Below are 23,893 nucleotides of genomic sequence, written 5' to 3' on the forward strand. Positions count from 1 at the left end.
CGCTATCGGTTGCTGGAAAAGGGGGATTCTGAGGAATTCAGTTGAGACGCTGACCTCTTCAGTTGTGCTTTCGCAAGCTCTCTGAGGCTGCAGGACTCTGGGAAGTTTGGTCATCGGCCCTCGCAGTGTACGAGAAAGTCTGTTCCTTCGATATCTTGAGGGCGTAGAGGGATCTGCTCGCCTTGGACGCGTCGAAAGGGGAGAGAGCGAAACGTCGTCACTCCGACACGTCGAATTTTGCTTCCTTAGAGCAAAGATGAGGGAAGGGAGCGATTTTACGAGTGCTTGGATTCTTGGGTGGGACGGGATCGAAGGAGGGAGCTGGGGCCTTCAGAGATGAGGGGAGAAGAGAGTCGACGGGCGGCGACGCGCCGAGATGAGCAGACTGAGAAGTTTCTCCGAAGCGTCGGGCTCTCAGATCGACTCTGTCTCACACGCTGAACGCGTCTCTACGAGAGCGTCCGTCCTACGATAGCAGTGAGAAGAATCGTTGCAAAAGAGCAGGACGTTTTCCCCGACGCTCAAATTTCTCGTTTTACCTCGAGCCACCTTAGAAGTTCGAGGTTTTGCCATGAATTCAGCACCCGGCAAGTCCAGAAGAGAGGAAGAGGAGGTCTTACAGACCGCGGTGATGCTAGAAGGAGAGCGAAACCCCCCGTTCCTCTGCTCCTCCGCCCATGCTTGAGTCTGTTCTCAGTTTTCAACTCGTCACCGTCTTCCCACGCTCATACCGATGCTCGTTTCCTGACATCCCTACGGAAGCAAATCCTCTCGGCACTCTGCTTGAAAAAACCAACCTTCGCTGCAAATCCAAAGCAAACGACGCTGCCTTTCACATCTGAAAAGACTCCCCGCCATTCGTCCTGGATGGGTCAAGGAGCCGAAAGCTGCTTGATGTGAAGTGAAGGGCGGGTTCGGGGAGTTCGAGGGTTGTTGAAGGGGTGAGGAGAGCTGTGTTGAAACAGTCCGAGGGGAGCGAGAGGCGGGAAGGGATCAACGAGGGGAAAGAAGGAGAAACAGGGAAGACGCGTCGGAAGTCAGTCGCGTCTCCACCTCCTCTGTCCTCCTCTTTCTCTCTACTCAATTCTTCAGTGAGCAAAGAGACGAGCACGTGAACTAAGGATCCGCCTAAAAAGTACAGATAGCGGAGAACCCCCCAATCTCGGAACTTCTGCTTTCATACGAGGGGTTGAGCTCCTCTCTTTCCCCATCCCGCCCTTCGAGGTTCGCTCATCGCACCTCCCCTTTCGAGTTTCGAAAGCTTTCACATAGACTTCTCTCCTTCGCTCTACTTTTTCTTTCCAACCAACCCTTTCCTCAAGCAGGAGAGGATTTTTTGTAGTCGCTCTTCCTCCCTACAACGCTGTCTCCTCGTTGAGCTTGCCTCGACCTCCTCCTCCTCCCTTCTCCTCGTCTCTCTTCTCCTCCAACGTCCACCATCTCTCTCGGATCGCTTCACCAACCTCCCCTCTCTACTCCTTCCTCTTCTTCCTTCCATCTCGGTTTCGCTCATCTCGCTCTCGTGGATCTCGTCGTCGTACAACTTAGGAATCCTCTCGTCGCTCGTCGCTCTTCTTCCTCCCAAATCTCGCATCTCCACCTTCCCACCCTTTCAACTCCTCCCCTTCCTCCCCCAAGACAGACAAGAACGTGAGTTGAACTTCTTTCCATCGGTCCTCGAAGGGGAGAGAGCTCGAAAGAGCGAGTATAGGGAGAAAAGAGGGACGACGAACGACGACGTTTCAAGAGCTGACGATCTTCTTCTCCTCCTCCCCTTCTTCTCTCGTTCCTCTTCCTCCTCCTCTCCAGTTAGCTCTCTCGCTCGCTCGTATCAAGCTTGGATCTCAGTCCATCCCAATCACCATCTTCAGCAAAAAAAAGGTGAGCGTTCGAAAACCTTCTTCCTTTTCCTCCACTCCGACGAAACCTGTTCAAACCTCCCTCTTCCTCCTGAAGGGGCTCGCTTCGAGAGAAGATAGAAGTTTCAAGGTGCTCTCGAGTAGAGATGTCAGCTTAAGGATGTTCTCTCTCTCTTCTCATATGTGGAGAAGAGAGGGAAGGAGAGGAGAGTCAACGAAGAAGGGAGGAAGAAGAAGACACTCGAGCTCACCTCAACCTTCCCTTCCTTTTGGTTCCATGCCGTCACTGACTCCTCTCTCTCCTTGCCTTCTATCCTTCCTTTTACCCCTACAAAGCTTCATCAAGCCACGCCTTCACCTTCTCCTATCCATCTTCGGTGAGTTCTCTCTCTCTTCTTTGCCCTCCAACTCTCAAGCCAAGACACGAACAAGAAGGGAAAGAAACGACCGAGCTCACACTTCGTTTCCTTCTTTCCTTCCTTTCCACCCTTTCCTCCCCCTATTCTAGATCCGAGACCTCCATCCAGCTCTTTGAGTCCCTATCCACCTCGTCGACTTCGCCCAACGAAGGAAAGGCAGACCTATCGATCATGGCTTCTTCTCCGTCGGCTTCCAAGAGGTGAGTTGGGCGTGTCCCTCCCTTCCTTTTCTGTTCGCGACGACCGGAAGGAGAACGAGGCTAGTCGAAGGGGTGAGCGTGTGTAAGGACGGGAGGGGAGGGAGCCTGTTGATTGGGGAGAAACCTCTTCGACCCAGGGTTCATCGACGTTGAGAGAGAAGGCGAAACGAGTCTCCGACGCGTTACAAGATCGACCGTCCTTTCCTTCTGGGCGAGACCCTCCGTCTTGACGTGGAAAGGAACGTCTGGAATTAAGGGGAAAAGAGAGCGATTAGTCGCTGCATCCGAACCATGTAGAACCGCTATCTAGCTCGTCTTCCTCTTCGGGAGTCGAGACGAAGAAAAAACTCGGAACGAAGCACTTGAGCTGACCTTTCTTTTCCCTCCCTCCCTCTTCTTCCGATGGTCCAATCGTGCAAAGACCTGCTGAACAAACATCCAAGCGCCAAAGAAGAACCGATCTGCTCCCTCGACTAGCTTCCGAGGACGAGGCAGGGTCCCTTTGTTCGACAGAGGTCAGTTTGGGCGCGTCTTTTTCTGCTCCCTCGTCTCCGTTGTTCTTCCTCAACTGAGGTCGGGGTGAGACCGTGTTTGGGCGGTTTGACCACCGAGATGGCGAGGCGAGGCGGCTGGACTTTGTCCGTTCAGCGATGTGGGGGAAAAGTGAAAGGGAATGGGGAAGGGAGGGAGGGACGCGGGGAGGAGGGAGAGTTCGAAGTGACGCGTCCTTTGATGGCGATCGCGTCGAAGCTTCCTTTCCCCTTGAGCCTGTTCGCTCTTTGTTAGAGCCTGTTGAGCCGAAGCCTGATTCCCTGGTCGAGGGACGAAAACGACGGAAGATCGAGACGGTGGAGCTTTTCTGCCTCCGCCTCGAGGAAAGCTTCGTCTTACAGTGAATCCGAGGGTTCTCCAGAGATCTATAGAAACGAGCTTAGCTGATCACAACTACTTATTCGTGCTGGGTTCAACAGGTTTCGCTACCGTCTTCTTCAACGATGGTTCCTTTGGTGAGTTCGACTCCCTGCGATCTTTTTTCACTTCCGACGGCGGTCGCTCCCTCCGACTGTTCCGAGCACCACCCTCGTTCTTTCCTACCTCGTTCACATCGCTAACGCTAAGAATGATCTATCCTCTACAGACTTATCATCAAACTCAAACTCGAAGCTCTGCGACGAGCAGCAGTGCCATCAACAGACGAGGAGATCTCAACGTTCAGACGCGTCTGTGAGTTACAGTTTCGCCCTTTCATTTCTTCCGCTGGCGAGAAGAACACGAGCAGTCGCGTCCTCCCCATTGTTCTCTTCGATCGAGAAGAGAAAAGGCGGGGGAAAGTGGGAGGATCAGCCTTTGGGATCCTGGAGCGGGCGTGCTGTTTCTCCCTTCCCCGGAGTGAAAGCTCCCAGCCAACCCTGCGCGAGGGTGATTGACTTTCCTCCTCCAGGTCGGAACCCTCGAGTTACCGTTCGCAGCACCTTTCGCTATCGTTCAGCCCGTCACGCTTTTCGTGCAAACCTCTTTCCTTCGTCCTGACTCCATCTCCCTTTCCTTTCTTCCTTTCTCCTATCCCGTCTTCTCCTCTCCTCCCCTCCGACAACCTCACGGCTCGCTCGGACATCCCATCTCGTCGGTTCCTCTTTTTCACGTCGCATCCTTCCCATCTCTTCCTTCACGAAACGGCCGCCCTCTTCCCTCCCTCCCATCGCTTTTCTCGCCTTCGTCTTTTTCAAGTCCCAACCTCATCAGCTCCTCAAGAATCACCTCAGTTCCTTCCCTTCCTCAGCACGGTCAAATTTTGAATCTTTCGATCGATCCCAACGTCGGCACTAGTCTTCAAGGTGAGCAGGCACGCTTTTCCCTTCCCTCCATCCCTCCCGTCCCTCCTCCCTTCCCTTCCTCTCCCTCAAACCCCCACCTCCTTGTCCTAACTTCTTTCCTTCCTTTTTTCTCTTTCTTCTTTGTATCCTCCCCTCCTCCTCCTCGCAACGCTTTGATAGCTCGTCCTCTCGGTCACCCTTCGCCAAAACCCTTCTCCTCCGACCGCCCTCCTCCAGCCTTTCCTACCCCTTCCAGACCGCCTTCCCCTCCTCTCGACATGCCTTCCTTCCTCTCCTCGGACGCCCTCGCTCCCCTTCGAAACCTCCGTCACCAGGTCTACGCCAACCCGTCGAAAAAACGCGCTTCGGTCACCGTTTCCCCAACTTCGACCTCGACCTCCTCCACGGACATCAGCTCTTCCTCCTCCTCCTCCGCCTCCTCTTTAACCACCTCCCTCTCCTCCATCTCCGGTCCCTCGTCACAAGCAGGTCCCTCGATACAACCAGCAGTCGTCGGTGGAGGAGTCAGCAAACGCTCTTCGCCAGCAAAGAGCTCAGCAACTCGTTGCACGCCGTCGTTCGTTGCGGAGGTGAAGCGTCGTCGGGAGGAGAAGGCGAAGTTGAAGCTCGCTGTTGGGTCGATTGGGTCAGCAGGACCGGCAGAGTGCAGGATGTTGTTCGAGGATGAATACAGGGAGGATGTGATCTGCTATATGCGTGAACAGGAGGTGAGCTTCTCCTTCTCGTCGACGCCGCTTTTTGTTTCCTTCTTCGCCCTCCTTCGCTCGTCCCTGACGCCTCAACTTTTCTTCCTTTCCGTTTCGCAACTTCTTTAGACTTCGACTCGTTCTCAAGTCGACCTCATGGACATGCAACCCGAGCTCCAGTGGTACATGCGACCCTACCTCGTCGAATTCCTCGTCGAGATCCACCAGCAGTTTCGCCTTCGTCCGGAGGTCCTCTACCTCTCTCTCAACATCGTCGACCGCTACGTATCGAAACGAGTCGTCTTCAAGAAGCACTACCAGCTCGTCGGATGTGCTGCTCTATGGATCGCTGCCAAGTACGAGGTTCGTTCAGTTTTTCCTTCGAGTCTGCGCTTCCCTTTGACCGCTGGACCCCGACGCCGTCGTCGCCAATTCCTCTCCTCCGATTTCAACCTTTCTGACTCCTCTTTTTTCCTTTCTTCTTCTTCCACTCTCAGGACTCGAAGGACAAGGTCCCTACCGTCGAGATGCTTCGGGACATGTGCTGTGCTGCCTACGACGAGTCGGCGTTCCTTCAGATGGAGGGACATGTCCTCTCGACGATCGGATGGAACCTCTCCCACCCAACCGCCGAGTCCTGGCTTCGACTTTCGTGCATGGGAACCTCGAAGGAGGACGCCGAGACCCAACACGTCGCTCGGTTCGTCATGGAGTTGACTCTCTTTCACAAGGAGTTCGTCGCCTACCTCCCTTCAGCCATCGCCGGAGGCGCGTTGCTTCTCGCCAGGCATCTTCTCGACAAGCCTCGTCGCGTGAGTTTTTCTTCCTTCCTTCGTTCTTCTCGCGTCTTCTCCTTTCCTATCTCTTCCCTACCTTCCAGCCTCCCCTTTCTCGATCTCGGAATGACTGACTTGGTTCTTCTCATCTCTCTACAGTCCCTCGACGAGTACGACACCGCCGTCGACGTCGCCTTCGCTCTCGACCGTCACCTCGGAGAGCAGCTCGAGATGGTCTCGGAAATCGTCGTCGCCAAGTACTCCCATGGATACTACAACCGAGCCTCGCACTTCGTTCGGGAGGAATACCTCAAAGGTCGACGATTCGAGATCAGAGTTCCCGCTCTCACGGTCAACATCCCCAAGCGATCGTCTCGACTTCCCTCCGTCCCCTCCCTCACCTGGTCCCGATCCAACTCCTCGAGTTCAGTCTCTTCAGACTTCTCCTCCCCTCGTCGTTCAGGATCAGCCTACTCGTCGGACTCGGACATGCCAGAGACGCCCACCTCGTCGACGTCGTCGGATCCCTTCCTCCTCGTCTCGTCAGGCTCCTCCTCCTCCCTCTCCTCGGTCGTCGCTCGTCTTCCTACCATCGCCGAGCCCGTCAAGCAGTCCTCCTTCGTCGGCAACGTCAAGATCGTCGCACCCGACAACGGATACGTCGTTCAGGAGCCAAGGACCGTCTTCTCGTCCCTTAACGCTAAGGCCAACGTTCCTCGACCAGCCCTCGTCCACTCGTCCCTCCCCGTCTCCTCTGCCATGAACAGGAGGTTCAGCCAGTAAACCCGTCGTCGTCCCTCAAGCTCAAGCTCGTCCTCGTCGTCGTCGTCGCATCGCATCTCCTGGTTTCGCATCTCGATCGCATCTCGACCTCCTCCTCCTCTCCAAACATCACTGCATCTCGGATTCGGAATCTCTCGCATCTCTTCACCATTTCTCAAACCTTGCATCATCGGCGGATCCCAATCTCATCAAGTCTTCAAACTCGGCGGACCGTCTCGTTCTCTTTCTCGTCTTTCCTTTCATTTTCCTCCTCACGCACACACATCACAGTCTCTCTTCTTATCATACATACCTCTACACAGTCTCTGTACCCTTCGATTCCTAGCATTACTTTCTCCTTCTTCTCTCCCTTCACTTTTCCTCCTTTTTTCACGCCTCTTCACGCTCGACTCGCCCACTTCCCGCTTCTTCTCTGTCCTTCTCGACATATCCCCCGCTTCATTCACTTTCAACGACCAAACACTTGCTTAGCCTTTTCCCTGTCCAGGCTTCGCTTTTCCTGTTCTCCCTTCATACCTTTGCCTAGCGCTTTTCGTTCTTCCCTACCCGCTTCCTCGGTTTGTGTGACGACTTCTTTCGTTCTCGGTTTACGTACTCTTGCTTCCTCAGGCTCGCCTGGTTTGGATTCGATTGATCTGTTTTCTCATCTCCTTCTGCGCGAGACTGAAAGAAAAAGACAAAATCATGAAAGAGGAGGGGAAAGAACGAAGAGAGGAAAGGAGGACGCGTCGAACGAGTTGTACCGAGAAAAGTTCTCCGTCCTTCTGAACAGGAGGAGACAGAACTTTGCAAGCCATCCGAACAAGGGGCGAGCAATCAGACGCACAAGTTGATATACAGAGAGATTTTCCGAGCATGAAAGGGATAACTTAATCGAAAAAGAAGAGAGAGGACGACAACCAAGCAAACGCTGAATCGAACTCAACCCTCTCACATTCCTCTGCACAACCGTATCCTCAAGTCTACTAGACTTCTAGACTAGTCATCCCAGTGCAAGCCACGAACTCAGAGTTGCAGATGATCCTCCGTCGCGCTAGTCCTCGAGAGTTTCCGAAGCGTCGAAGTCAAAAACGGTGAAGGTTCGCTGAAGTTGCGCGCCAAACGGCCGGAGGAGGAAAAGGTTAGGGTGTGGGATGCAGGGGTGGGGGAAGAGGAACGTCGAGAGACGAGTTTGTCTGAGTAGATTGAAGACTGGTCCTGGTGGCCATTCAGAGCGAAAGGGAGAGCCGATGCGTCGTCGTCGAGGAGTTCGCATCGAGAGATGGCGAAGAGCGAGAGGGCCTGTTGAGTTGGAGATGAACAGAGGCTCTGAGAGTTGAGATCTGGAGGGGGCTTCAGTCGTTCGTACAGCATTCCAGTCTGAGGGAGACGTAGCGGTCGAAGGTTAAACCGAAGAAACTTGATCTCCACGTCCGACGCGTCGAAGAACGAAGCAAAGCAAGGGGACGGACCTGGGCCCCCTTGAACAATACTCGTCAACGCGGTGAAAGAAATATGACAGCGACTGCTGCAATCGAGAGCGGAAACGTGAGAGAGCGCGAGCGTGGCGTCAACAAAAGAGTCATGTCCATCTCGACGTCGAGTGTCTCTCGGCTGGTGAACGAAGGAAAGGATCAAAAAGCAAGGAGGAGAGGATGAGTATCTGACTCAGATATCGACGATGACATTCTCCAAAAAAACAGTACGTTCGATGCTTACCTCAAGCTGCCAGCTCAACGACGAAGAGCGACCTCCTTCTTTGCTCGAAAGCCCGCACTTCTCTTTCCGCCTGCAACTTCACTTCCTCGGAGTCCACCACCAGAACGAGGGATCCCTCCTGCATGGCGTCGAAGTTCAGACCTCTTGAGAATCTTTCCATGTTGAGGAACAGAGAACCTATGCGTGCACCCGTCGAGAAAGTCGAGACGTGGATCCGAAGGACGCGACGACGGGAGATGGCGGGTGGAGGAAGAGAGGCGAGAGATAGAGTAGGATTCTCTCTCGAAGACGAGAAAAGGAGAAATTCCCTGCACTCAATCGTCTCGATTCCGGTCCATTGGGATAGAAGGGGAGGTCCGTTGAGGACGTAGAAGGGCGATGAAGACGTGACGTCCTCGTAGCTGAGCCGAGCGGGATTGAGTCGAGGAAGGAGGGCTGAGTGTAGGAGGGTGAGGATGGTTTTGGGATCGACTTTGCAAGAAAACTTGACGGTTTCGAGAGGGATAAGGTCCGAGCCGACGATCCTTGAGGAGGAGAGGATGAGAGAGGAGGGGACGAAGTCGCGGTGGAGGGAGGGGAAGTCAACGTGGAGATGCTTGAGTTGGGAGAGGGAGAGGTAATGGTTGATTCGGGAGATGTTGGCAGTCTGGAGTGCTCGTAGGATGGCGGGGAGAAGGATATGTGAGTGAGCAAGGGGAGAGAGAGAGGAAAGCCAAAGGAGGAAGGAAGCGCTGACCTCGAGTCTTCCAGAGCTCGAACTGAGTTGATATTCACCACTCGCTTCCGATATAGCAGCGGCACAGTAGCTGCAAGAACATCCATCGAAACTTGTCCCAAAATTGCCAGCGTAGCAGCGTCGGATGCCTCGAAGACGAGAAGGGAAATCTCCCAGGGGACCCGACGGCGAGGAGGTCGCTGGAGCTGCCAATACCGGAGGAGTGCCTCGATTATCAGTTCCCTAGCATCGCGAAGGGAGAAGGACGTAGATTAATGACTCACAGAAGACATGGCAAGGAGTCGAGAAGAGAGAAAGAAGGAGCCCGATGGAGGGTGGGAGGAAGATGAAGCGAGCGAGCTCATTCGAACCAAACTCGAAGAAGTCATGTTTTTCCGGTCAGTCACCTCGGTTCCCAGACACTTCAAGAACTCAGAGCATGGTCACTAGAGATGCGGCATCCAGAAACATGGAAAATATATCGAACAGGGGAAGTCCGACGCCTGCGGACAGCAAAAGGGAGGAGGGAGGAGGGAGGAGGAGCGAGCTCGACGTTCTTCTGCCTTCAACTTTCCACTCCCTTTTCTCTCCTTCCCTTCTTCTCTTCGGCTCAAGAACTCCTTCTCAGCGTAGGACAGCGCACAGGGTCGTCGTAGAGCTCGATCAAACGCACATCGCTCGAGCTTGGAATCCAGCAGGAAGAGCAGCACTTTGGGAGGGATTCTGAGCTCGGACGCTCCTTCGAAGAAAAGTGAGCAAACGAGATTATTCGTCCGTGTCTGCTGCTTCTACGGAGGAGATGGAGATGTATCAGTGGGACGTGAGGCTGAGAAGGCTTTGCCTGCTCGTTCTGTGCTCAGCGGAAAGGAGAGCTGTTGAGTAGGAGAGAGCTCATCCGTCGTCCATCTCCTTCCCTGTTTCTCTCTACTTCTGTCTTCTCTCGAACTGCCAGAAGGTCCTTGATCTGACCACGCGTCGTATCTTATTCTTTTCAGATGTCTTCATTCCTCGCTAGGGTCAAATCTCAATTCTCGTCTTCCTCTTCGTCGACCAAGAAACCCTCCTCCTCCTCTTTTACTCCTCCTCCTCCTTCTTCAACCTCAACCATCAAAGCATCGCCCTCGTTCACCTTTACTCGTCAAGGAACAATATCTCGCAAACCTCCTTCCCTCTCCTCCTCGACTTCCTCCTCTAAACTCAACGGATCTCCTGCCCCTAAACTTCAGCTTCACCTCGACGATGAAGGCGGAGGAGGACTTGGATCCCTGCCGGAAGGAGGAACGTTGGGAGAGGACGACGCCCCATCGGCGCTGAGGGAAAAGGAGATAGATGTCTTGGGAAGGTCTTCGTGGACATCAGAGCAGGTTGCTGAGTTTGTAGTTCTCGCTGGGAAGAAAATGAAGGAACGAGGTTCGTACGCGTCGCACTCTCTCCTTCCGCGATGCCTTCCTCTTTTGTTCACTGATAAGTCTGCTATTTTTTCTTGTTCACTGACACCTCCCTTGTACGTTTCGCGTTGCAGATATGTCACTTCCGGGCCTGTTCCTCCCACATCGCCTGCCCTCGTCACTCGTGAACCAACAAACCCTCGTCCTCCTCTTCCTCCGAGTTCACCAACCGAACATCTTCCCTCCGGCCGCTCCTACCTCCTCCCTCACTCTTACGCCACCTACTCCCGCTTACCTCTTTGAAACCGAGCTCAAATACAGCTCCTCCGTTCAAGACCTGGCGTCGTCGATTCGTTTCGCCATCCGACATCTCTGCCCTTCGAAGGAACGAACAGAGTGGTATCAATCGTTTGCGACCTGGGAGGTCGAGAGAAACTTCGAACCAAACGTTTGGGTGCAGATTGGTGGAATGAACGAAGAGGTGCGGAAGCTCATGGTCGTCGTTGAGGAGTTGTTGATGACCGTCGCTGCGTTGGTCGATCGGACAGGAGTTTCAGCGGCGAAGTTGACTCGTTTGCTGGGATTCTGGATCTTGAGGGACGGCACGGAGATTAGGGGAGATGATGGAGAAGTTTTGGATGTATTGAGGGTGTTTGAGACGCTGGGAAGGAGGATGGAGCACTTGACGCTCGCGTACATTCGGTGAGTTTTCTTCCTCCGTTCCTTTTTGTGTTCGACTCGACTGACCTCCTCTTTCTCTTCAGGTACCAAGCACACCTCGGTCAGATCCCTGCTCGTCTCCTCCCACTCATCGAAGGCTACCCTTTCCGATCCAACGAGCAGCATCCCTCGTCGACACCTCTTCTCGGACCTCTTCCGTCAACCACCCGTCCTCGCTCCGTCCTCCACGTCAAGATTCGAGCTTCGACGTTCCCGAAAACCTCACGGAAACCGGATCCAGTCTTCCTCGCCGAGCAGGCTTTCCGATCCACCCTCAGTCGAGGAGCCAAGGACTCGCAGGAGGCTTCAAGATGGGAGTCGATCCGCGGACGCGTCCAGATCTCGAACGAGGACGAAGAAGATGGAAGACTCAACCTGGGCGAGGTGTTTGATTCAGAGACGATCAGGACGATCTCGGTCAGTCTTCTGTCTCTCCTACGTTCTCTTCGTCAAGAGGAGGAAGGAAAACAAGATCTGACGATTCCCTCCTTTTCTCGACTCCTTCCCAGATCATCGAGGAAATGTACCCATCACGTCCTACGAAGGCCCCCGCTCCTCCTCCCTCCGAGCCGATGTACCGACCCTTCCAGTCCAACTCGTCCAGCGATAAGCTCTCCTCGATGCGATCCCTCGGCGGTCGACCTTCCCACACTCGGAAACGGTCGATGAGCCACGGCGACGTGCTCTCCTCCGTCGAGGAATTCGGGACTCACCCAACCTCCCCATCATCTCCCTTCTCCGAGTTCGGAATGAAGTCGGCTTCTCACCTCACCCTCTCACCCTCGTCGTCGTCCATAAAGCCATCGACTCCCGGCGCGTCAACGACCGGAGCTCCTCCGTCCTCGAGCTGGGCAGAGTTCTCGAGCTCAGGCTTCGGCGAGTCTACTCCTACGGACAAATCGTCGCTTCAGATCGGAGAGGGATTCGACCTTCCCATGCCTCCGAGGAGGTTGACGGGACGATCGCCAGAGTTGGAGAGGATCCTCGGAAACTCGAGCAGGACGACTCTCTCGGACTCAGCTCCTTCGCCTACAACTCCCACGTCGGCGGCAGGACGAGCAGTCGCTACTTCGAATCCAGCAGAGATCGAGTCCATCGAGATCATCCAGGTAGACGAGTATTTCTTCGAGTTCACTCAGGACGTCCTCCTCGATCCAGAAGTCTCGACTTCCTTCCCCGTTTGGGCCATGTACGACCTTCGCTCGCCTACCCCGAACCCCCCAGCAACATCCACCCTCTCCTCACCCACCTGGCTCCTCATCTCTATCGCACCCAAACCCAAACCCGTCCCTCCTCCTTCAGCACCAACCACGACGTCCTCCTCCTCCTCATTCCTCAAACCCACCGCGTCTCAACGTCGCTCGTCCAGCACTCCTACCTCGTCCGCCGACGACTCAACCATCAACAAGAGGGCAAAGAGGAAGAGCTTCCTCGGGATCGGAGTGGGATCGCTCGGAAGGAAGAAGAGCGTCTCGGCAGGGTCGACGCTCGATGGAGGGAGAGCGGGAGCAGTCTCGCCTTCACCGTTGTCGTTATCGACGAAGAGCTCGTCTAACGAGTTGAAGATCAAGAAGCCGTTGGTTCCAGTCGTCGCCGCGTCGGTCTTGAGGACCAAGTCGAGGGAGATCCTCGTCAGTTCAGCACCTTCAGTCACGGTCAAGAAACCCGTCATCGCCGCTCCTCCTCCCGTCCCCTCATCGGAGGTCGTCGAAATCAGTCGTACGGAACCGAAGCCGTCGTCTAGCTCGCTTATCTTCGAGGATACCCTCAAGGAGGAGGTCAAGGAGGAGACAACCCCTCGCCCAGAAGTCGTCGCGTCGGAGGATCCTGTCGAGCTCGCAGCGTCACCGGTCGAATCAGAGGTCGCCGTCGCCCCTTCGATAGAACCAGATGTCATGCTCTCGACTCGAACACCTCTAGAATCCACCTCCAACAACCAGGGATTGGTTCAAGACCAAGAAACGTCCCCAGTCGCCTTCGTCGCACCGTCGTCTCCCGCTCTTCCTTTGGTCGGACCCTCTTTGTCCCTCCTGCCTCCCGGAAGACCCGTCGAGGAGGAGATCCCACCCATCTCCGAGGCAGCCCTCATCCAAGGATTCATTCCAGACGCTGCTGCTTTCACCAACGAACCCTCCTCAACCGTCATCTCCCCTCCATCGGTCGTCCCATCCTCCCGAAACTCCTTCGAAACCGCTCCCGTCGCTCCCTCCCCTCCTCCTCCCTCGACTCCTCCGACGATCCCAGCCGACGAGTCCGTCGATCTCACCATCTCTCGAGCTATCACTCCCGTTTTCGATTTCGAAGATCCGGAGACTCCGACGGCTTCAAGTCACGTCAAGGAAGAGGAGGTGGAAGTCGAGGACGTGTCTTCCGACCCCGAAGCCAGGGAGGAACCCAGGACGTTGGATGAGGTGGCAGACTTGGTGGTTGAGAAGGTCGAGGCGGTTGTATCTGGAGTGGCTGCTGGAGTGATGGGGTTGTTGCAGGAGGTTGGGGTCGTGGAGAAGGAGGAAGAGGACGGGAAGGAGGTGGTCGAGGAGCGGGAAGTTGCTCAGGTTCGTTTCCCGTTCTCTCTTGTGCTTCTCTCGTGCTGAGATACGATATCTATAACTTAAATCTTTACTTTTCTGTCCTCCAGGATTCTCTACCCATCTCAACCGCTCCCGAGCTGAACGAATCCCTCGAAGCTGCTCCCGTCGTCGGGCTGGACCAACCCACCTCCGAACCAGCAGCTTTTCACCCTCCCTCCTCACCTCTCCAACCGGAGTTCGAAGCGGATCCTACACTCCCCAATCCTACCTTTCTCTTCACCGAACACTCGGACGAGATCCTTCCTGGAGTTGTCGCCACGAAGAAGGAGGAGGAAGAGGACGTGCCTCCTTCGACGATCCACGCTCCTTAGTCTGCCGTTTCTTTCGTTCTCCTCTTATCCCAGCCTAATTAGATACCTTTCTCTTCATTCCCAGTCCACCTAAATTACCTTCTCTCCTCTCCTACTAGAATACCCACCATCCCTCTCTTTCTCGCTTCCTCTCGTTTCTCGAACCTCCCTCGTTTCTACTCAGACGCTGATCTCGTTCGAGTCACGTGCTTCCAACTCCTAGTACCATCAATCGAATCTTAACAACATACACTCTCTCGCATGCTGCTGCAACAGACTCTGCGTTTGATTTGGGAAGAGGCGAACGAAACGAAAGCAAGTCCTCGACGCGTGTCGTCCCTCTCCCTCTCCTCTCTCTTCCTTTCCCCTTCCCTCCTCGAAGTACTCTCGAGATCCATGATCTGCATCAGCTCAAAAACAACCCGCACTCCCTCCAAACGGCTTTATCCAACCGATCCCTCTCCCAGCATCCAGCTCCTCGTTCGTCAAACTCGACTTTCAGGCCTCGCTTCTTGTCCCCATCCTCCTTCTCCTCCTTTCCAACCTCCTGAGCCTCCCCGCTCGTTGATCCTTCCTCCCTCTCCCTCTCCCACTCCATCCAAACGCCCAAGCCCAACCTGCCCAAGTTCGGCTCCCCTCCTCCCTTCCTGCTCGGTTCGCCCAGTTCGCTCAGCAGCAGTTCCCGGGCTGTGGACGTTCGGAGTAAAGGTGCGGGGAGGAGGGATCGGAGGGCTGGATGGAAGATGGGCTTTTTGGTGGTGGAAGGTGCAGGAGAAGAGGGAGGGTTGAAGAGGTCGATCTGGATGAGTGGGCAAGAGGGAAGGATTGGGGAGAAGCCCAGAGAGAGACCGAGGGAGTGGTAGGAGTGGAAGATGATGTCGGCTGAGGGATGTACGAACAAACAACAAGGAGGGGGTTAGTGGGAGGTTTGAAGGAGGGAAGAGAACGAGCGAGAGGGAAGGAGGAGAAGAGGTTGAGCTCGACACTTCCTCTCTCCTTTCCCTTCCCTCCCGCCCTTTGTTTTTTTCAACGACACGCGACTCACAATACTTAACCACCACCGGCTCGGGCACAGCAGTTCCTTCCCAACCTTGCTCCATCTCGCACGCTTGACTCAGGAAGCGAGGGATGAGCTCCGAGTCCAGAGGGAGGGAGAGGAGCGAGTAGAGGTCCAGGGCTGCTTCCGCAACAAACGATGAGCTTGGTTAGTAACATTTTTTTGGTTCGCTGGCTGAAAATAGAACGTACTAGGAGGAGAGAGTTCCGAGATGGTTGCTGAGGGTGTGGGTGTAGTCATGGCTGGTTGTTAGGAGGGAGGGAAGGAAGGGAGTTTGTTTTTCGAGCTCACTTCATTTCGTTTCCTTCCTTCGAGAGAGTTGTTGGCTTTCAACGCCGACCATCTCTATAGACCGAAAAGGATCGCTATCAGCTTGACCGCCTTCTATATCCTCCTTCATCCCGATCTTAACGCCCAGATCGTTTCGCTGTCATCCTCCCAAACTCAGCCCAACCAACGAAAGACTCCTGCCGACAAAGCTCATCTCCCCCCCTCCCTCCCTCCCTTCGCTTCTCTCCTGTAACCATGCCCTCGGAACCTCCAAAACCCCTCCTAGTGTATCTAGGGCCTCCAGGAACGTACACTCATCAGGTCAGTCGCTCTTGTCTTCTTTCTATCGAAGGAGAGTCGAGAGAAGAGAGAAGGAGACTCGAGCTGACCCTCGACGCTCCTTTCCCTTTGCTCGCTCAGGCTGCTTTCGAGCGATTCGGGGATTCCGTGGATTACGAGCCTAGGGAGACTATTAAAGGTGAGTTTGGGAGATCTTGGAATCAAGTCGAGAGGTGGGAGGGAGGGCTGGGAGGAGGCACGAAGGAGTGTTCGGAGGGGAACCCGAAGGGAGAGGAGGAGGGGACGGTTGAGCTCGCATCTTTTCTCGCCTTCCTGCTCGTTCGCATGTCTAGAGAGAGATCGAAACTAGGCTCGACCGGTTTCTCTACAGAACAAGCTTCCTTCCGTTTGGCTTCACACTCCCGTCAAAGAGCAGCGAAATCAACTCCCAAACCTGACCCCCTCTCCCTCCCTCCCTCTCCTTTTCCTCCCATAGACATCTACACCTACCTCCCTCCACCCTCCTCTTCCCCACGTCAAATCCTCCACCTCGCACCCTTAGAAAACTCCAAGAACGGAATCGTCCTAGAAACCCTCGACCTCCTCCTCCAACCTTCCTCCTCCTCGTCGCGAGAAGGTCGCCTCATCGTCCGAGAAGAACTCCGAACCAAAGTCCAGCACTGCCTGGTCGTCTCGAGCGATCACGAAGGAGTGGAGAAGAGCGGGTTGGAGGGGATCGAGTGGGTTAGGAGTCATGAGCAGGTGAGTTTGAGAGACGAGTGTTTGGGACGGGAGACAGGCGCGTCGCACTTTGCTCACCCCTTTGCGTTTCTCATTCTCATTCACGTTGATCCTGTTGCTGGTGGTCTGTAGGCTCTAGCTCAGTGCCAAACCTTCCTTTCGGAACACCTGCCCAATGCGAAACGGATACCTGTCACGTCGACTGCTCACGCGGCGGTTTCGCTGCTTCCGTCGTCGCACTCATCGAACAGCAACGGGAGCGGGAGTGGGAAGGGTGAGCTGAAAGGGAGGGGAGCAGCGATCTGTTCGAGAGTGGTGGTGGATATCTACGAGGGGCTGGAGTGTGCGAGGGAGGGGATTGAGGATAAGAAAGGTGAGTTTGTTCGACTTTTTCGATTTTTTGGTTCGACGCGTCTGGATCTTGACGTCGAGCCGTGCTTTCTTGCGAGCTAACTGTTCTCTGTTACATTCTCTTTCTTTTACATTTTTTCCTTCTACTGTCAATCCAATTCCGACTCGATCTCACTCAGGCAACACAACCCGCTTCCTCCTCCTCTCCCTCTCGCCTCTCCCCTCTTCCCTCTCACGCCCTTCTTCCTCCTCTCTCCCTTCTCCTTCCCCTTCCCCCAACCCCCTCTCACCCTCTCCACTCCAACCCCAACTCCAACTCACCTCCTACCTGACCATGATCTCCTACCCCTCCCTCCCTCCCTCCTCCCTGCACACGATCCTCTCCCCTTCGCTCGTCTCGCTCGATCGCAGACCCGCGCAGGAAGCTGAGAATGCCGCCTTGGGAGATGGCGGGGGGTTCAGGAGTGGGTGGTTGGCTGTTTATGAGAGTGACGAGCGGTACGAACTGGAAGGGGAAGGGGAGGAGGAGGAGGAGGAGGAGGGGTGGTGGATGGACGACGAGGAGGAGGTGCGGAGGGTTGGGGGGGTTTGGTTGGGGAGATGGCGGAAATATCAGGATTGAGGTATCATCACTATAGAAATCATTCTGCTTACTTCCACTATGAAGAGACAGAGGGAGGAGGGGACTGAAAGAGCGACCGAGCGAGCGAAACACAGTCAAAAAATGAAGGCTTCGACGCGTCGCGCCCAAACCCGTCTCCTCTTCCTCCTTTTCTTCCGTCTCTTCTATCCCCATCATTCTCCACCAGAATGATCCTGTGCGTGTTGGATAGCTTGCGTACGAGGGTTCAAGCTAGGAGAGAACCTGCAGCGGACTGGGATCGAACCAACCAAAACAGTCGTAGAAGTCAGTCGCTTCGCGAAAGGTATTTCCCGGAAGGGCTGATACTTACAGCTCCGATGATGAGTACTGTTTTGAGATCTGACATCGAGGCTGTAGTAGTCGAAGAGGAGAAGAGAGAGAGAGAGAGAGAGAGAGAGGAGAGAGGAGAGGTCGGAGGGACGCCCGAAAGGAGGGGTTGATGAGCGGGGTCAGATCTGGCCAGAGATAGAGAGATAACCTGCCCGAGAAGTGCGTAACCCTCTCTCAGCCTCTCGGGAAGAGCTGAACGACGTGTTCAAGTCCGAAGAGGGAGGAGGAAAGGTCGAAAGAGAGTGCCAGTCAAGAGAGTTCGACGTAACCTTCTCAGCCCTGCTGGCTCCTCCTCTCTTCTTGTCCTGAGCTGAGCTTGACGAGCTTGAAAAGCGATGGAGAGTCGGAGGTACATCTAGACTATCAATATGTCCAGCTAAGTTTTATACTTTCTGCGAGACTAGACGAGGGAAAGGAGGAAAACGCAGGAAAAGAGGAGGAAGTACCGACGAAGCTCACTCGTTCGAGCTCAGCCCAACTCCTTCTCCTCACTAGCCACTCCGATCAGATCCGTTGACAGTTCGGGTGTTGATTCTCGGGTGAACATCTTCTGCCGACGTCTCAACAGCGAGATCGATATTTTTGCTCCTCAGCGTGATGGCAGGTCGGGAGCAAAGGGGAGACGAGCACGCGACTGTCAGCAGCGAACCGGCGGTTCGAGGGAGTTTGCCTCCTCAAGTTTCTTCCCTCCTCTTTTCAGCTCCTACCCACAACTCGACGCCCTCCCACCACCCTCTCACCCTCTTCTGCTTCATCTCGATCTACAACCCACCACTTTCACTCTTCGCCAGATCTCCCTTATCGACAATCAAGCTCCTCCCTCCTCCTCCCCAGCGTCGGCCACCTCTCTCCTCTTTACCTCCCTTCGTCGGTCTCTTGCTTCCGGACTTCCAAGCCAGCTACGATGCTTCATAGCAAATCGATCCCTATCACTTCCCTGAGCATACAATCGGTGAGTAGATTTCTCTTCTTTCTTCTATCTCGAGGTGCAGAGCCGGGAGAGGAAAAGAGAAAGAAGAGAGGTCGGGTCCAGCCGGGCAGACGACATCGTCCTCGCTTCTTATCTCTTCAGATCGAGATGGTGATCGCCCTTATCGAGGTCAAGAAGGGCTCTCGACCATTTCTGGATAGAGGGGAGGGGCTGGGAGGCAGAGGAGGAAGCAACAGTCGAGCATTCCTGTCGAGAAATCGAAAGAGTCGAGGAGGAGCTCGACGAAATCGAGGATGAGCTCAGCTCGAAGGGAAACGAGACGATCCCATCTCCCCTTTTGGCTTTTCGTCTCTGATGGGAGCACGAGGACCAGTGAGAAGCTTCTAGGCATATCCTAGAAGAAGGATTTTGACAAAATTTGAGGGAGAAAAGAGGTGCGGGCCGCACTCCGAGGAAGGAGAGAAAGGCTCGTGCGACCTTCATTGGTTGCTTCCTCCCAAAAATCTCGAGCTGCGATACCGAGATCTACTTGGAACCTCTGCGTGGGAGTTCTTGCTACTCCCTTGACGCTTGCTGAGGTCTACGGTTGAAGGCTCTCACTGTTGCGACCTCTTTTGCCTCTCTCCCTTCAGCTCATGACTCGACCTGACCTCTCCTCCTCCTTCCTTTCCTCCCCTCCTCTCCTCCTCAGTTCCATGACGACTCCCCACCTTTTACTGGACTCGCCGAACACCTCGCAGAGCCAGAGGTCCCACTCTTTGACCTCTCTCGATCCATGTCCCCATCCTATCCAACGTTCTCCTCGCTTCCTCCTCTTCCTTCCTCCCCACCTCCTCCTCCCCTGAACCTCACACCAGCGACCTCGAATGGGACCCATTCCCAACCTGGCTCCCGATCCGGTTCCCGTCCACCAACACCTCTCCACGCTCGCTCGGCAACCGGTAGCACTTCCACCAACGGATCGAACGGAGGAACAGCGTACACGCCTTCTCTCCCAAATCACTACAACGCCAACCCAAACTACCCTCTTCAGCCCTCGGCTTCGGCTCAGACCATCGTCCCCTCGCCACCGAGATCGGAACCTCAGTCGGTTGGGGAAGGATCTTCGTTTGGAGGAGGAGGAACAGACGATCATTCAGATGGAGAAGCAGACGCTGAGGATCAGGAAGATCTAGACCTCGTACCCAACCTCGGAGACTCGGGGAAGTTCCTCGATGGATCTGGACCTTATAGATTCCCGAAGCACAGGTTGAAGGGAGCTTGGGAAGGTAAGTCGAAGGTCGTTCGTCTCTACTAGCTCGAGAAGATGGTGCTGACCGAAGCTTGCTCGTTCGACAGACACCACGAAGACTCCTCTGGTTATCGGTACGTCCTCTCCTTTCCAGCTCGCTCACTTGCTCTACTGATCTTCATCGTCCGTCTTCTTTTCTCCAGTTGCCTGTGGATCTTTCTCCCCTCCAACCTACCTCCATCTGTTCGTCCCTCAGCTCTCCCTCCTCCTGCCTCTCGCACGCGTCCGTTACTGATGAGCCTTCTCTCGCCGCCTCTCTTTCTTCCAGTCGAATGTTCGAAATGGCGAAGGATCAAATCGTCGAGGAGGGAGCCTACGAGATCCTCGGAGGCTACTACTCGCCAGTGTGAGTTCCCTTCGACCTCGCTTCCTCCCGCTTTTCTCGACGAGCTCGACTGACGCGACTCTTCTTGTGCTCCTCGCCCTTCCTTCCGGCTCCTTTCACTCCAGGTCCGACCACTACAAGAAATCTGGTCTCGCTCCCGCCGTTCACCGAGTCAAGATGTGCGAGTTGGCGGTCGAGTCGACGTCGACGTGGTTGATGGTCGATCCCTGGGAGGCTGGGCAAGGAAGTTATCAGAGGACGGCAGTGGTGCTGCAGCATTTCGAGGAGGAGCTGAATGGAGCTGGTGGAGGAGTTCGAGGAAAGGACGGTGAGTTCATCGTCTTCTTTTTTCGAGTCGAGCGAAGGGAGGGGAACGTCGGCGTCGAGGACGAAGCTCACTCATTCTCCTTCGCCCCGTCTCCCTTTTCGCTGCAACAGGTCAAGTCAGGAAGATCAAGATCATGCTTTTAGCTGGTGGAGATCTGATCGAGTCGTTCGGAGAGCCCGGGATTTGGGCAGAGCCTGATGTGAGTTGACCGTCTTCGTTTCCCTCTCCTCGGAACCTCGTTGCTCACCCTTCTCTTCGTTCTCTCTCCAGCTTCACGTCATCCTCGGAAACTTCGGATGTCTGATCGTCGAGCGATCGGGCTCAGACGTGTGGGCTTTCTTGCTCAGTCACGACATCCTGTATCATCATCGGTTCGTCGCGTCCTTTCTGTTCTCTCTTCACTTCTCGAGACTCTTTTCGCTGACGACTTACACCGACCTTCGACTTCCTGCGAGCAGGAAGAACATCATCGTCGTGAAACAACTCATCTACAACGATATCTCGTCGACGAAAGTCCGGTTGTTCGTTCGGAGAGGAATGAGCATCAAGTGAGTCGCGTCTTTTGCCTTCTCCCCTTCGTCCACTCTCTCGGAGGAGCGTTTGCTGATTCCTTCGTCCCACCTCTCCTTTGCTTGTTTCAGATACCTCCTACCCAACTCGGTCATCCACTACATCATGGAGCAGCAGCTGTATCAGTCGATGTTCGTTCACTTGTTTCCTTGACTCCCCTGCCCTTCCTTTCGCGCTCTTCTCTCGCTGACGCTCTCCTCAATGCCGTCTTGTGCTCTGCAGTACCGCCCCGACCTCGGTTCCTCTTGAGATCACTCCTTCTCCAACCATCGCCCCACCGCCCTCGCCCACTCCTCCTCTTCCTCCTCCCGCCGACGTTGACGCAAAGAAGTTCTTCGTCGCAGGTCAGGGTTCAGGACCGCCGAATGGAAGGAGCTAGACGTTCCTATCTCTTTTTTACCTTCTCCTCAATGGATTGTGGTCGTGTTCGGGGTCGGGCACGAGCGGAGGAGGGGAAGCTCCCGACGCGTCGAGAGGAGACGAGGTCGTTCTTCCTTCTGTATTTCTTCCCCACTTTCCCGTTGTACCACCTTTCGACCCTACACTTTATCCGTTTCCTAGCATTTGCATGCCTCCCATTGTTCTCTCTTTGGATACATAGATCTTCGTTCTCTCTTCTTCGTCGGACGAGATCGGCGAGAGCGCGTCGTCTTCCTTCTCATCTTCTTCGCCACGCAAACTTCTCGCCATTACTTTTTGTTCTCTACCAGGCTCCTGGTAGATCTTCTTGGTCCCAGGCTGAAAATTCTTCTCGCATCCCTCTCTTTCGTCGTCAACGAAGCCTGCGCTCGAATCTGCCCTCCCTCCCTCCCTCGCCTTCCCTTTCTTCCTCCTCCATCCTAACTCCCATCTCACAAACCAACCTTCCCTCACTTCAGCATGCATCAAGTGATTAGCTTGCCCCCTTTCTTGTCTCTCTACAACCCAAACTAACCCTCGCTGTTTCGCGACTTTTCGCCACCTTCAGGATCAGCCGAGTTCCCACATCTCTCCCCCGCCTCAATCCTCTCCCTCTCCTCCACGATCATCCTTCTCCTCTCCCTCCTTCATCAGGCCACCTCCCAGTCTCAACACTCCCTTCTACCCTACTCCAAGAGCTACTCCACGAATCAAGCACGAAGACCAGGGAAGGTGAGGATCTCGTCGAGCTCGAAAGCGAGCGAGGTGGAGCGAAAGAAAGCTGACCTTTCCTTCCTTTCTTCTCTCATCTCCTCTTCCCAGACTCCTCGGACCTCGACTGCTCGACAAGCTCGAGGACGACCCTTTCAACAACTGGGGGGACGAGTGGATGGACTCGGGAAAGGACGTCGATGCTGAACTCGATCTCGACGACGACGACAGAGATGTCGACTTGCTTTCGGAGTGGGATTCTGAAAGGACGGGTCGAGAGATTCGTTTGGCTAAGTGAGTCGCGTCCTTATCACGTCCAAGTTAAATGAGGGAAGGTCGCAGATGGGAGCAGAAGAAGATCGGAGGTCGGGAAGATGGGCGAAGGGTCGAGAGGTCGAGAGGTCGAGAGCGGATTCCGTCGTCGAAGCTGACGGACTTCCTTTCTTACTTCTCGTTCCGTTCTTCTGTCTTCTAAGGGAGCACGAAGCTCGAGCTCTGGCACGCAGCAAACATGTATCTGCTGCCGTACCTGTGAACGAGGTGAGTAGTTTTATTGTACTCTTGAAACCTCGAAGCCGAACTCAACTTCCTGACCGTCGCGCGTCTCCTCGCCTTTTCACCGTCGTAGAACTCCCTGGGAATCAAACGAAGGACTTTGGGAGTCGGGAGACCCAAGAGAAAGGCTCTGATCAGCTTCAACGGGATGGAGAAGGCGGCCGAGACGGACGCTGCCAGAGCGGGAGAGGTCGCGTCGTCGTCGATCGGATCGTGAGCACCTCTCTCTCCTTCTCGTTCTTTCCTAGCACTGAGACTTGAGCTAAGACTGTTACCTTCTATCAAAACAGACATGCCATCGGACTCAGTTCGAATCCTGGAGCTTCATCGTCAGTCCACTCGGGTTTCGACCTTCTTCGACGCGTCGCCGTCGTTGACTGACCAAATCTCCTTTCCCTGGCTTTTTTCCTTTGATCAGTCATCCCATGACTCGATCTCAGTCTCATAGAACCATCTTTAGACTCGGAACGAGTACCTCCTTCAAGAAGATCAAGAGGTGAGTTCCGCGTCCTCTCCAACCGTCAAACGTCCGTCCGACCCGCGCTGATGGTCTCCCTTCCCTCGGCTCTTCTATCAGAGTCCTATCCGAGGTTGTGAGACCTGCTTTGCCTGCTCCTACCAAAGCTGAGGCTCATGCCACCAACGACGCTTTGGGGAACGACGAGTGAGTTCTTTCGAAGCTTTTCCTTGAGACGACGAGAGCGAGCGACGAGGTCGTACGGCTACATCGAGCTTACGAGATTGCACCTTCTTGTATCTACTTGGTCACCTTCCGTTCGGTAGAATTCAGGGAGCCACATCCCATTCGGACGAATCCACTTCGAAGGGAGAAGGTTCTTCGACTCAGGTTCGTTCGTCGCAGTTTCGTTCAAATTTCGACCCTGCCCTGACTTTGATTTTCCTCCTCGTCGCTCCCCTTATAGATCAACAACGAGTCTGCGGATGCTAAAGTCAAGATCAAGACGGAAGAGGACAAGACCGCGGTTGGGCGTGAGCTCGAGAAAGTCAAGGACGACGCCAAAACCTCGACGACGGATCCGGCTTCTACCATCGAGGAGAAGGATTCGAAGGCCACCACTCAACTCGCTTAGCTGTCTCGAGTCGTATCAGTATGTGCTACCCATCTCACTTTCTATCTTGAGAAAGTCAGTC

General features: G+C 54.7%; 7 protein-coding genes across 7 annotated transcripts; 5 read left to right on the plus strand and 2 right to left on the minus strand.

The window, feature by feature from the left end:
* Positions 1-4,963: 4,963 nt before the first annotated feature.
* On the plus strand, positions 4,964-6,558 carry BDY24DRAFT_335268 (cyclin; the record flags this gene model as incomplete). The annotated part of the gene is made up of 4 exons (XM_076637188.1): positions 4,964-5,020; positions 5,129-5,362; positions 5,497-5,811; positions 5,935-6,558. The coding sequence occupies 4 exons, from the start codon at positions 4,964-4,966 to the stop codon at positions 6,556-6,558; spliced, it is 1,230 nt and encodes a 409-aa protein (XP_076501287.1).
* Positions 6,559-7,591: 1,033 nt separating this feature from the next.
* On the minus strand, positions 7,592-9,362 carry BDY24DRAFT_437601 (uncharacterized protein; the record flags this gene model as incomplete). The annotated part of the gene is made up of 7 exons (XM_076644283.1): positions 7,592-7,642; positions 7,726-7,839; positions 7,907-7,917; positions 8,010-8,062; positions 8,571-8,902; positions 8,993-9,177; positions 9,256-9,362. Coding segments are annotated over 7 exons (853 nt in total), but the record flags the coding sequence as incomplete, so codon positions are not given.
* A 375-nt stretch (positions 9,363-9,737) lies between these two features.
* Positions 9,738-14,132, plus strand: BDY24DRAFT_10419 (uncharacterized protein). Its single transcript, XM_076635809.1, has 5 exons — positions 9,738-10,381; positions 10,494-11,061; positions 11,124-11,496; positions 11,589-13,634; positions 13,718-14,132. Exons 1-5 carry the CDS (start codon positions 9,967-9,969, stop codon positions 13,979-13,981), a joined length of 3,666 nt encoding a protein of 1,221 aa, XP_076501289.1. The 5' UTR covers positions 9,738-9,966; the 3' UTR covers positions 13,982-14,132.
* Position 14,133: 1 nt separating this feature from the next.
* On the minus strand, positions 14,134-15,290 carry BDY24DRAFT_10405 (uncharacterized protein). The gene is made up of 3 exons (XM_076635806.1): positions 15,209-15,290; positions 15,006-15,137; positions 14,134-14,842 (listed from the first exon to the last, which is right to left on the minus strand). Exons 1-3 carry the CDS (start codon positions 15,255-15,257, stop codon positions 14,367-14,369), a joined length of 657 nt encoding a protein of 218 aa, XP_076501290.1. The 5' UTR covers positions 15,258-15,290; the 3' UTR covers positions 14,134-14,366.
* A 31-nt stretch (positions 15,291-15,321) lies between these two features.
* Positions 15,322-16,613, plus strand: BDY24DRAFT_10428 (uncharacterized protein). The gene is made up of 2 exons (XM_076635810.1): positions 15,322-15,608; positions 15,708-16,613. Exons 1-2 carry the CDS (start codon positions 15,543-15,545, stop codon positions 16,437-16,439), a joined length of 798 nt encoding a protein of 265 aa, XP_076501291.1. The 5' UTR covers positions 15,322-15,542; the 3' UTR covers positions 16,440-16,613.
* Positions 16,614-19,024: 2,411 nt separating this feature from the next.
* BDY24DRAFT_374163 (nicotinamide/nicotinic acid mononucleotide adenylyltransferase) lies at positions 19,025-21,681 on the plus strand. The gene is made up of 10 exons (XM_076638377.1): positions 19,025-19,830; positions 19,901-19,927; positions 19,997-20,036; positions 20,122-20,199; positions 20,304-20,506; positions 20,617-20,705; positions 20,777-20,877; positions 20,965-21,054; positions 21,148-21,207; positions 21,299-21,681. The coding sequence occupies exons 1-10, from the start codon at positions 19,338-19,340 to the stop codon at positions 21,453-21,455; spliced, it is 1,338 nt and encodes a 445-aa protein (XP_076501292.1). The 5' UTR covers positions 19,025-19,337; the 3' UTR covers positions 21,456-21,681.
* A 207-nt stretch (positions 21,682-21,888) lies between these two features.
* BDY24DRAFT_374167 (uncharacterized protein) lies at positions 21,889-23,870 on the plus strand. Its single transcript, XM_076638378.1, has 9 exons — positions 21,889-22,207; positions 22,298-22,480; positions 22,663-22,726; positions 22,815-22,954; positions 23,032-23,070; positions 23,160-23,237; positions 23,319-23,405; positions 23,525-23,588; positions 23,665-23,870. Exons 2-9 carry the CDS (start codon positions 22,365-22,367, stop codon positions 23,830-23,832), a joined length of 756 nt encoding a protein of 251 aa, XP_076501293.1. The 5' UTR covers positions 21,889-22,207; positions 22,298-22,364; the 3' UTR covers positions 23,833-23,870.
* Positions 23,871-23,893: the final 23 nt, after the last annotated feature.

The sequence above is a fragment of the Mrakia frigida genome, assembly GCF_051309035.1.
Source record: "Mrakia frigida strain ATCC 22029 unplaced genomic scaffold BDY24scaffold_1, whole genome shotgun sequence".
NCBI classification, from domain to species: Eukaryota; Fungi; Basidiomycota; class Tremellomycetes; order Cystofilobasidiales; family Mrakiaceae; genus Mrakia; species Mrakia frigida.